We start from the raw sequence: 13,143 nt of genomic DNA, 5'->3' as shown, positions 1-13,143 counted from the left end.
AATCCTATTTACTAAGGGCAGCTCTACTATGTTTTTTGACCAGTAATGTTGAATAAGTTTAGGAAGTGCTAAATTAATTGTATATGGTGAAAAAGGCGATGGATTTAGAAAATGCATTTGATACCTAATTTAAAGTGCACTCTTTAACCTTTAAAACACTAAGTGACTTTTAATCAAGAGTGACTGGCCCAAAGTGAGGCAACTGCCTTAGGTGGCAGGATCCATTGAGGCAGCAGAGCCTGATGTTGGTATTTCTTTTCCCTTTGCTCCTAATGCATATCTTCTCTCACCCATTCTTTCCTGGAGCCATTTCGGGGTCCTGTGATTCAGAATGGGATGTAAATGGGTTGCTTCCACCCGGGGAAGATGTTTGTATGATTTGCTGTAAAAGATTCCACAGAAATACAGCTTCTCCTAAGCTTCTTTTCTTTTTCAACTCAGCTCCATCACTTTCTGAGAATTGTCTCCTTTAACAACAGTGCTGGAGACAAGATCTCCTTTGACCAGAATGGGGAGTTAGTGACTGGATTTGATATTATAAACTGGATTATTTCCGCAAACCAATCCTTTCATAGAGTGAAAGTTGGGAGAATGGATCCCCAGGGTTCTCCAGACCAAGTGTTCACCATCAACAAGGATGCCATCACATGGCACAATTGGTTTAATCAGGTAGGATTCAGTTGGGAACTGCTTGGGAAAGTATTCAGCTTCATCGAATGAACAATGTTCAGCCCATGACAAATACCGAGTTTTGATTAGAAATGATACAACCTATGTAGAAAGTAAGACTCAAAAAATTTCTGCACTGTTTGCTTTGCTGTTGAATATATTAAATGTGTTGAAAAGAATAAACATATGTTTCTGCTAGTTGGATTACACACACAATGCCACAACAGGCAACAAGATGTCTATGAGAAGACTGAAAGCAGGACTTGAGAGCAGCAGTGTTCTGTTCATTTGTAATTTGTAGCGATTGGTGTAATAATAATAATAATAATAATAATAATAATAATAATAATAATAATAATTTATACCCCACCCATCTGGCTGGGTTTCCCCAGCCATTTTGGGTGGCTCCCAACAGAATATTGAAAACATGATACAAGATCAAGCATCAAAATCTTCCCTAAACAGAGCTGCTTTCAGATTTCTTCTAAAAGTCATGTAGTTTTTTGTTTCCTTGTCATCTGATGATAGGGCATTCCACAAGGTGGGCACCACTACTGAGAAGGCCCTCTGCCTGGGTCAGACAATTGTTGCCTCCAACAGTTGTGGTAAAAATTAGCTAGCGGCCCTTGGTAGACTTCTTCTCCGTGAATTTGTCTAATCCTCTTTTCTAAGCTAAAAATCCCCAAATATTGGAATCTTTGTAATATTGTAAACCTCGTAGGTTTTCTTTGCTTTCAATTTGTTTCTAACTGTTTTAATTTTTTTATTTTAACAGTGTATTAAGATAAGGGGCTTGTTAAGAATGATGATGACAATGACGTAGTTGCTCCAGCACTTTGATGACTTTGCTTATTCTTCTCTGAACCCTTTTCAGTTCATGAATATTCTTTTTGAGGTGCAGTATCTAAAACTCTTCTGAACATTCCAGCTGTGGTCTCACATTAAATTTGTGACTGAGACATTCGCATCAACGTGTGTACCTCACTGAAGATATTGATCAAGTGTGCAACAGCTGTGAAAAAGCCAAATTCTAAATTAGGGAACATTAGGAAGGGGGGTGGAAAAAAACCTGGCAATATCTTGTTGACAGAATTAAAACCTATGGTGTGACCACACTTGGATTACTCCACACAGCCCTGGATATTTCACATCTCAGAAGGATGCCAGATAAAGTTATGGATGAGTGGTCCCAGTTTGGTTTAAGTTATACATGAATATCATCTTAAGAACTTGAGACTTCTTTTCAAGATAATCATTCTACTTTTTCCCTTACAAATTAGGTCCAGCCTCTTTCTGTATGTTCTGAAAGTTGCTATCCCGGTTCCAGCAAGAAAGTGAAGGAGGGAAAACCGTTTTGCTGCTATGATTGCATCCCATGTCCAGAAGGAAAGTTTTCAGACCAAAAGGGTAAGAAATAGAGTGTAGAAAGCTGGGGAAACTTTGGTCATGATCAAGGAAACACATCAAAATTGTAGCAAAATTGTAGCACAAAGCAGAAGCAAAAGTGAATGTCATAGATGCAGAAGACTTGGTCCAAATGATATACATGCTAACTTCAATGTGTTTCAAACACTGCTTGTTCATCAGGGGATTATTTTAAAAGGTGTAAAAATTCATATGAGTTACATCCAATTGGTGTTCATCTGCACACATACATTCAATTCATGTGGTGTCCAAAAACAAGTAAAGATGATATTAGATTATGAGATGGGGTAAAAACCCTTTTCTTGCATACTACTCTGTTATTTGAGATACACAAAAAATCTTTTGTATACCACTATGGAAAGAAATAGAAATGGAAAAATAGTATCTAAACTTCACAAATTAGCAAAGAAATTGCCCAGGCAAGCACATTATGTGACTCATGAGAGCAGCAAAATAACCAGACTGAACAATGGTGATGGGATAAAATCAGGCCAAATCTTTATTGAAAGAAGCACGTATGTCAAGGGTTGGCATGGCATTTTGTACCAGGATCAGTTCATCATTCCACAAGTCCCATGTTGATGGAATATATCCACTGGGTTTAGATGGCTCCAAATCTTTACAACAGGAGTCGGCTAGTGTTGAACCAAGCCGTGTTGCAATGCAAGGAAGCAAGGTCTCACTGGGGAACCAGGATGCAGATTCCAACCAGGCAGTTACCGAACCCACGCTTGGGTTTGCCATGGTCAATCCTCTCCTCAGACACCTTATGGGGGCATCCTATACTATGTTGATCCTGCCCAATGCCATTTCCTCCCTCATACAAACAATATTATTCTGCCTAACCAGGGAAATCCATGATTTCACTGAGGCAAAGGTGAAGAAAAAACCCAAGCATGTGCCAATCGGGTTGAGAGAAAAGAAATCCTTTCCAGCCCTCTCAAAGCAAAATGGCTGTGACCTCCAAGGGAAGAAGCCTTATATAGGCTTTCCCCTCCTATCTGCAGCAAGGGCTCATGGGCCAGATTTTTCCCAGCAGTCCACCATCCAGAGACGATACTGAACAAAACCTTGCTCAGTATTTTGATGCAATCTGTGGGCCACAGCGCTGCTGGGCAAAGGTGTCCCATGCTTAATAGGCATGGAATGGGGCTTATAAACATAAAATATCTCTACTCTTAGCTCACTACCTTGCAGATTCAACTAATGGTGCAGATGTGCATTCACAGAGCTCTAAAATACATGAGATCATAACATTTCCAGGAAGGTGAATGGGAATTCACATAACCATCTCCTCACTTTCCATAGTTTGAGAAGACTGACACCAAAGGAATACCCTAAAATGAATGGATTATTTTAGATGTAGAAGAGAAAACATGCTTCTGAAATGTCTGGAATCAATTTGAAATGAAGCCCATGTCTTTTCTTTTTCAGACATGAATGCCTGTTCTACATGCACTGCAAAAACCTATCCAAGCAAAACCAGGGATTTCTGTATTCCCAAGTTCATTTCCTTTTTATCATATAAAGAACCACTGGGCATCAGTTTGGCCTTCTTTGCTATTTTCTTTTGTCTGATCACAGTCTTGGTGCTAGGAATATTTCTGAAGCACCACAACACTCCCATTGTCAAGGCCAACAACCGGAACCTTGCCTATACTCTCCTTATCTCAATCCTGCTCTGCTTCCTTTCTGCATTGCTATTCATTGGACATCCTAAGCAGATGTTGTGTCTCCTCCGACAAACCACTTTTGGCATGATCTTCTCTGTGGCTGTTTCTTGTGTGTTGGCAAAAACCACTACTGTGGTTCTTGCTTTTATGGCCACCAAACCAGGTTCCAGGATGAGGAAGTGGGTGGGGAGAAGACTTGCCAGTGCCATTGTTCTTTCCTGCTCCCTTATTCAAGCAGGCATTTGTACCATATGGTTGGTCACCTCTCCCCCATTCCCAGATGTTGACATGCACTCAGTTACTGAAGAAATTATATTAGAATGCAATGAGGGGTCCATGACTATGTTTTACTGTGTTTTGGGTTATATCAGTTTCCTGGCCATAATCAGCTTTGTTGTGGCGTTCTTTGCCAGGAAATTGCCCAATTGTTTCAATGAAGCCAAATTCATTACTTTCAGCATGTTGGTATTTTGCAGTGTTTGGCTCTCCTTTATTCCATCCTACCTGAGTTCAAAGGGGAAATATATGGTAGCTGTGGAAATCTTTTCTATCTTAGCCTCCAGTGCTGGGCTCCTAGGTTGCATCTTTCTCCCCAAATGTTATATCATTGTGCTGAGACCTGAGCTGAACAACAGGGAACAACTAATAAGAAGGAAGGTCTGAATAATCTCAGTGTCTTTGTGTTTTGCTATTTTGTGCCACTCAGGAAATTTTGTGTTTGAATTATCATTCAGACCTTTACTTCTTTTAAATGTCACCGTCCATTACACTTTATCTGCACTTGGATACTTGTGTGAAGGTAGCTCTGTAAACACTTACAACTCATTTTGGAGAGTTTTTTTCTGGAAACATTGAACAGTAATTGAAGTTATTCTTTTAGAGATGAAACACTCACCAGTGCCTTGAAATCTCAGTCAAGAGTTTTATTACTTGATCGGTTACAAAAGCATTACGGTAACAACTATATACAAACATTAAAGCAAACAGCTATAGCGGCATGCTTTCAGTTACAGTTTCTCCCTCTCCAGTCTGTAATCAGATATACAGTCCATTAGCAGTCCTGACACAGCAGATTTTCAGGCAGCACTCATTGGTCAGATGTCTTCCATCAGCAAAAGCAAAACTGATAGTTCCTCTTTTTAATGGCATTTTAATGGCACATTATGCATCACAAGTCCCAACTTTTCAACTAATTGTGCATGTATCTCAAAAGTAAGAGATTTTGTAAACACATCAGCACCATTTTGTCTGCTTTTACAATACTGCGGTTGTATCTGATTTTGCTTCACATTCTCTTTCACATTTTGGTATTTAATATCCACGTGTTTCATTCTACTTTTAAACTGTTCAGAGTCCATCCCTGCAATGACTGCTTGATTATCCTCCCATACCTGCACTGGATATGTACAGTACACTTTAATCCTATGTCAGTGAGAATTTGTATATGGTACTTCAATTCATTACATAGATCAGATTGAGCACTGTATTCAGCATCTGTGGAGGAAGTGACTACAATCCCTTGTTTCCTGGACTTCTAACCCCACCAAAGAATTGCCAAATTGAAGTACCATCCCAGCCACTGATTTCCTGTCTGGTAAATTTGCCCTATCATTATCAACAAAACACTTTAATTCTTCTGATCCTGAGGATGACAATTTAAGAAAATAATCAAGTGTATTATGTAAAGAACAGAAAATGTGTTTTACCTACTTATCGCTTTTAGCAGTATAAAGTAAATCAAAGACATATGAAAGACACAGATCACGCTTATCATGTTTGTCACCAAAGGGCCTACATACAGTTGTCAGCTATACTTCTTTTGAAACCAAGTTTCTTCAAAACACTGTCAAGACATTCATTCCAATTCCTAGCACATTGTCCGAGCTCATAGATCACTTTACACAATCTGTATACAGAACCCTGTTCACCTGCCTTGAACCCAGGTGCTTGACTCATGAATATTTCCTCTTGAAAACCTGCATTGGGGTAAGCAGTTTCAATATCAAAATGATTCACCTTGAACCTGCATTGTTCTGCCACAGCCAGCAACAAACACACATTCTCACTCCTTGTAGTTGGAGAAAAGGTTTCATCAAAACTTACTCCTTTTCTTTGAGTAAAACCATGTGCTACTATCCAAGCTTTGTATTTAATACTTCCATCGGTAAAGTTTTTAATCTGTACACCCATCTACAGGCCACTGCCCCTTTCCCTTCTGCCAATGGTTCAACTGTAAACACGTTGTCTTCTACCAAAGACTTCATCTGATTTTACATATCCCTTTATGTTTCTTACATCTCTGGTGGGCAGAATGGTTTCAATAATGGGATTTAAAACACATCCACATCCACCCACCCAGCCACCCCAAACCCCATAATTTATCCTCTTCATCCAAGCACAATTCAAAATGTTGGTGCTGACCTTTAAAGCCCTAAACAGCCTTGGTCCAGTATATAATACTGCCACTGTATTCTGCTCTGGTCAGACCTCACCTGGAGTACTGTGTCCAGTTCTGGGCAGCACAATTCAAGAAGGACACTGACAAACTGGAACGTGTCCAGAGGAGGGCAACCAAAATGGTCAAAGGCCTGGAAATGATGCCTTATGAGGAATGGCTAAGGGAGCTGGGCATGTTTAGCCTGGAGAAGAGGAGGTTAAGGGGTGATATGATAGCCATGTTCAAATATATAAAAGGATGTCACATAGAGGAGGGAGAAAGGTTGTTTTCTGCTGCTCCAGAGAAGCAGACACGGAGCAATGGATCCAAATTACAAGAAAGAAGATTCCACCTAAACATTAGGAAGAACTTCCTGACAGTAAGAGCTGTTCGAGAGTGGAATTTGCTGCCAAGGAGTGTGGTGGAGTCTCCTACTTTGGAGGTCTTTAAGCAGAGGCTTGACAACCATATGTCAGGAGTGCTCTGATGGTGTTTCCTGCTTGGCAGGGGGTTGGACTCGATGGCCCTTGTGGTCTCTTCCAACTCTATGATTCTATGATTCTTTAAGCCAAAATAAATTGCATATAAAATAACTGTCAATAGTAGTATCTAAATGGAATATTCATTCACCTGCTAGTCAACAATCAGTAGGTAAAAAAGGATCGCCTATGTGTTCAGGAGAGGCGGAATCTTGTACAGATATGAGTGAATTGGGTCATCCGTTCTGCACGTCACTGGTTCTGCATCCAGTCCCCACTGAATAATACATAGAATACATAGGAAACTGAATACAAATAAATGCACAGGAAAAAATGGTTTCTTGAGACTGAAATTTTGGCATTAGATAAATAAAGCTGGTCAAATGAAATGGGCAAACTTTAGAGATCTAGCCATTCATAATGGCTTTCACTAGTAGTTCCCTCTGACAACCAATAAAGGTAGGCATGAGGTTTAAATACTACAAGTGTTTCAGTTAAAAGTGTTGTAAACGTCATATGAGAAACTGTATTGGCAAAATTGGACTCCACACCCCATCTGGTGTCACAGGGACATAATGAATATACAATGCTTATAAAGCGCTTTTTCTTTCTCAATGTAGCTGAGTCCCTAATTGCTTCCAAACTACAGCCAATTTGTCCTTCTCTGAGACATTCTCCTTGCCTTCAGCTACAGATTGCATCTTTGTATAGTCCAAGCCCTTTAACTTCCCATCCACATTGTAGATCTCTCTGGCCACCCCTTCCTTTTGGGTACCTGGCAGCTGGGCTCCAGGGTCACTTGCAGACTCCCATAGCATCTCACCAGACAAGGTTCCCACCTCACAGAGAGCCATACTTTTCTCTACAAGGAGACTTCTCGTGCACTCTGCTTGCAGCTGCTTCAATTCACTGAAGCACTGGTTCTGCCACTGCCCCATTAGGTCAAGCTGCAGGCTTTGTCATTGCTCCATTTCCTCATGCTGCCTTTGCTGCTTTAGCATCAACTTGAATTGCTCAAGAAGTGTTGCTGGCACTGTCATCCAATAAAACTGAATGTTGGAAAAACCATGCCAGTCAAAAGGAAGTACATTTGGGGGGGCCATGAAGTTATGGGTGCCCTCCATTACCTCATGTTGCCTTTGCTGCGGTAGCATCAACATGAACTGCTCAAGAAGTTGGCAGATCCATGCCAGTCAAAATAAAGTACATTTCTGGGGCCCTGAAGTTTGAATGGGGGGGGAGACTTCCGGAGGCGGCGCGAAACAGCAATGGCGGTCCTCTTCGGTCTCTGAAGAGGGGCTCCGCAGAAAAGGGTCGTCCGCTGCGGCACAGCGACGACCCACCAAGAAAAACCACGGGCAGAGTGAGCCCGTGGCCGTGGGACTCGGCGGGCACCTGGAGCGACCCCCAAAACGAAGAAGGAACCCCGTAAGGGGCTCCGGAAATGTGGAGGGGAAGCGGTGCTGGGAGTTCATCGCTCTTTCTGCGGGAGTGAAGCCACGCGGCTGCTGCTGATGAGTGCCGACCTTTCTTCCTGAAACATCAGGCTCTAAACTACTTACTCGTGAGTAAGGATTAATCTTTTTGGGACTAAAAACTCTAAATTTGGCTGAAAGCGGGAGGCGAAAAACAGGAAGTCCATCTCCCGGCAGTGCTTAAAGATCAAAGGCAAAGAACTTGACAAGCGGGAAGCAGTTTAAAAGGATTATAAACTTGGGACTATCGTGCGCTGGCGGAATTGGCTTACAAAAGGGGAAAGACAAGCCTTTCTCTCTTTTTTTTTTAGTGTATTGGATTTTAATTGGGACTTTCCTCCCCTTCATGGATTATAAAAAAATTAAGATACCAAACATCGGACTGACAGGAGAAAAAAAGAACTGTCATTGCGGAAACTGTATTTAAAATAGAAACTGTTACAGTTGAGTGTTACTGGAAGATACAATTAAGGAAACTGTAACTTGCACCTTTTAGGTGAGACTTTGTGGCAACTTGGGAAGTGCTCTGTAAGTTAAAAAAGTTTAAAGGACTATTAGTAAATTGCTTGGGACTGCAGGGACTTTAATGGTGGACAAATTTCTTTCCTTCTTTTTTGAACTACAATAATACTCCCCCTAGTGGAGTTTTGGATTTACAAGTGCCTGGGAACAAACTTTATTTTGACTCTCTGCTGTTTTGTTATTTACATTTGGGAACTGTCTTTCCCATGGGATAATACACAATTTGACCTTGACTCATAGACAGGTGTGGAATGAGTGGCCAACCAAAAACAAGATCTGCAAAAACGAAAGCAAGGCAAGCCCAACTTGTGCAAACAACTTTGACTACTCAGTCACGTAGATCATCGGTCCCAGCTGTTTTGGGAGTTCAAGAAAAGGAAGCTGAGCAGCCAGCATCAGAGGATATGGCTGAAGGAGGGTCTGATACCTTCTTAAAACAAATGCTAGAACAATTTGCAATTTTGAACAAGAAGGTGGATGACCAATCGGCAAAAATTGATCAAGCCACATCCTCTATTACAAAACTGTCTGACCAAGTTGCACAACATCCACAAGTAATTGGGAATCTCAAGGAAGCAACTGTGGAGAATCGGAAACTGGCTGAGGCAGCCAATTTAAAGGCAGAGCAAGCAAATCAGAAGGTTGAGGCCATAAAAGGGGAGGTAAGGCCACTTCACAAGCACATCAGTGACCAGCAGGCCTACCTGTCTATGGTGGAATTGAGAAAATAATTTGAGATTAAGAGCTATCCCAGAGCTTGAGAAAGAAGACTTGATTGGCTATTTGACAGTAGAATTTTCTAAGTTCTGGGGTATAGAAGTAGACAAAGACTTTAAAATAACAACTGCGTTTAGATTGGGAAGAGTTGCAAGGAGGGACAGGCCCAGAGACTGTTTGATTATTCTGAGATCCAAACAGGAGAGAGACAAAATATTAGACCTCCATTTCAAGAAATCACTTGATATTCAAGGCAAAAGAGTGGAAATTTACAGAGATATACCAAAACAACTTTTGGACCTTAGAACCGCATATACTGACTTAGCAAGACTACTGAGAGGCAACGCGATCCCTTACAGGTGGGAGTTCCCCCAAGGTCTATCCTTCAACTACAAAGGAAAGAAAGTTAAAATTAAAACAATAGAAGACAACCAGAAGTTCCTGCACGACTACGGAGAGGACCTGCAGAAGGGAGCAGCAGTTCCTTGGCCACCGCCACAGTCTGGAATAGTACCAACTCCTACACCTTCGGGTCCGGACGAAAAGAAGGACACCCCATAAAGAGGAACAACAGATTGATTCAGGATGTCTCTGCAGCTGTACAGTTGGAATATTCATGGAGCAAATTCTCCGGAAAAAAGAAGAAGGATCTTTCATATTTTGAAAAAAGAACAATTGGACATTATCTGCTTGCAGGAAACGCATGTGACTAGACTCCACAGGAAAGTGTTAATCAATAAAAGACTAGGCCAAGAATTTATTTCATCAGACAGAGTTAAAAAGAGAGGCGTGGTGATTTATGCAAAGGAGAACTTGTCACCGAAATTTTTGTTTAAAGACGAGCAAGGAAGAATCTTGGGAATTGAAATACAAACTCAAGGAGAAAAATTTTTGATATTAGGAATTTATGCACCAAATGAGGGGAAATCGGAATTTTATAAGAAGCTACATGAGACATTGATGGATTATCTGGATTATTCCAACATCATTATGATGGGCGATATGAATGGGGTGGTCTCTACTAACATGGATAAGTCACAAAATCAAAATCTAACCAAAGACGGCAGACTACCAAAAACTTTTTTTGAACTAACCGACAATATGGACTTGATTGATATCTGGAGGACAAGGAACCCCTTAGGTAAAGAAGGAACATTCTTTTCTGAGGCCCACCTGTCATGGACAAGAATCGACCAAATATGGACAACTAGAGGGCTGGCACCTAAGACTAGAAGAGTGGAAATCTGCCCAAAGACTTGCTCCGACCATAACGCTTTGAAAATGGAATTGAGACTTACTCCGGCTGGTTCCTTCAGATGGAAAATGAATGACAACCTACTAAGAGATCAAGAGATTGTAAAGAAGGCCCAAAAAACTTTAAAGGACTATTTTGAAATTAATTTGAACACCTCGGTGGAAAAGAGAACAATCTGGGACGCAAGTAAAGCTGTAATGAGAGGGTTTCTGATACAACAGAATACGATCAAGAAAAAATTCTGGAATGGAAAAAAGGACAAGATATTAGAGAAGATAAGAGATGGAGAGAAAAAATTGAGACTAAAACCAAAATCAAAAGAGATTCTAAGAGAAATCAAATTCCACCAAACACAATATGCGAAACTGATAAATCAAGAAGTGGAATGGAAAATTAAACAAATGAAACAAAGATCATTTGAATCGGCGAACAAATGTGGAAAACTGCTAGCATGGCAGTTGAAAAAGAGACAAAAATTGAACTTTGTTACTAATCTAGAGGTTGAAGGGAGAAACATTCAGAAACCAGATGAAATTAGAAAGTGTTTCCAGAAATATTTCAAAAAACTATATACGCAAGGGCCTGAGGAAGTGTTCGAGATAGATCAATTCTTAAAAGTTAATGGCTTACCAAAACTATCTCAGGAGAAGAGATCAATCTTGAACTACAAAATAACACAACAGGAAATCGAGGGTGCCATTCAGAATATGCAACTAGGCAAATCTCCAGGCCCAGATGGACTTACCTCCAAGTACTATAAGATAGTAAAAGACTATTTGACACAACCACTAATGGAGGTTTGCAATCAGATTATGGAGGGAGAGAGGGTACCGGAAACGTGGAAAGAAGCTTTCATCACATTGATACCCAAATTGGAAACTGAAAAGACCCAGCTTAAGAACTACCGTCCCATCTCACTCCTAAATGTGGATTACAAAATTTTTGTGGACATCTTAGCAAGTAGACTTAAAAAGGTATTAAATGAAGTAATTCATAAGGACCAGGCAGGCTTTCTCCCAGGCAGACACTTGTTTGACAATACTAGGAATATTATCGATATTCTGGAACTTTTGCAAACCAACATTAACACTAAAGCAGTGTTAATTTTCATTGGTGCGGAGAAGGCCTTTGACAACATTTCTTGGAAGTTTATGAAGAAAAATTTGGAAGGGATGGGAGTGGGACGGGGGTTTGAAAATGGTATAGAAGCAATTTATTCAGAACAAAAAGCTAAGTTGATAGTGAACAATGTGGTGACAGAAGAGTTCAAAATTGAAAAAGGAACACGACAGGGGTGCCCTCTATCCCCCCTATTATTTATCTCAGTCCTGGAGGTGCTTTTGAATATGATTAGGGAGGACCGGCTGGTGCAAGGAGTACGGGTCGGAGTGAAACAATATAAACTGAAAGCTTTTGCAGATGACCTGGTTTTAACACTACAGGAGCCAGAACCCAACACAAAAAGAGTTTTAGAACTGATTCATGAGTTTGGTCGGGTGGTGGGATTTAAGTTGAACAAACAAAAAACTAAAGTTTTGGGGAAAAACTTGACACCTTTAGAAACAGATGGGTTTCAGAAGGAAACAGAGTTAAATGTGGTTTAAAAAGTGAAATACCTGGGGGTCAACTTGTCTTCCAAAAATTTGAACTTATTTAAAGATAACTATGAAAAATGTTGGTCAGAAGTTAAAAAGGATTTGGAAACTTGGTCAAGACTGAAACTTTCCTTGTTGGGTCGAATAGCAGCTATAAAAATGAATGTTTTGCCAAAGATGTTGTTCTTGTTTCAAACCCTACAGATCGCGGACAGAGTGGAATGTTTTGGAAAGTGGCAGAAGGATATCTCAAAGTTTGCTTGGCAGGGCAAAAAGCCCCAAATAAAGTTTAAAATACTAACGGATGCAAAAGAAAGAGGGGGGTTTGCCCTGCCAGACTTAAGGTTATATTATGAAGCTGCAGCCTTCTGCTGGATGAAAGATTGGATGCTTTTAGAGAACACGGATGTCCTAGATCTGGAAGGGTTTAATAATTCGTTAGGATGGCATGCATATTTGTGGTACGACAAGGTAAGGACTCACAAAATGTTCAAAAACCATATTGTTAGAAAAGCAATATTTATGGTCTGGACAAAATATAAAGACTTATTAGAAAGTAAGACCCCGAGGTGGTTATCACCAGTGGAGGCTAAGGCCCGAAAAAAACCCAATATGGAGAACCAAAGACTAAGGTACTTTCGAGAATGTATAACTTGCTGCTTAAATGGAACACTCAGGATGAGACAGTTAAATCAGCCATGATAAAATGGGCTCAAGACATTGGGTACAACATTATGTTTGAAGACTGGGAAAGGTTATGGACCACCGGTATGAAATTTACGGCATGTAATGCCTTGAAAGAAAACATCATGAAAATGATATACAGGTGGTACATGACCCCAGTCAAGCTTGCTAAGATATACCATTTGTCTGATAATAAATGTTGGAAATGTAAG

The 13,143-nt window shown here is 40.5% G+C and overlaps 1 protein-coding gene across 1 annotated transcript in view; it reads left to right on the top strand.

Moving 5' to 3' along the window:
* Positions 1-13,143, top strand: part of LOC308571803 (vomeronasal type-2 receptor 26-like) — a gene marked incomplete at its 3' end in the record, with an annotated part of 55,337 nt that overhangs the window by 11,497 nt on the left and 30,697 nt on the right. The window contains exons 6-7 of the mRNA XM_081167426.1: positions 442-669; positions 1,950-2,076. Coding sequence (XP_081023552.1) covers positions 442-669; positions 1,950-2,076 — 355 coding nt within the window. The remainder of the gene's footprint in view (positions 1-441; positions 670-1,949; positions 2,077-13,143) is intronic.

Source organism: Podarcis bocagei, assembly GCF_964188305.1.
Source record: "Podarcis bocagei genome assembly, chromosome: 13".
Taxonomy (NCBI): domain Eukaryota; kingdom Metazoa; phylum Chordata; class Lepidosauria; order Squamata; family Lacertidae; genus Podarcis; species Podarcis bocagei.
The sequence above is the reverse complement of the archived record's forward strand: the minus strand, read 5'-3'. Positions and strand labels throughout refer to the sequence as shown.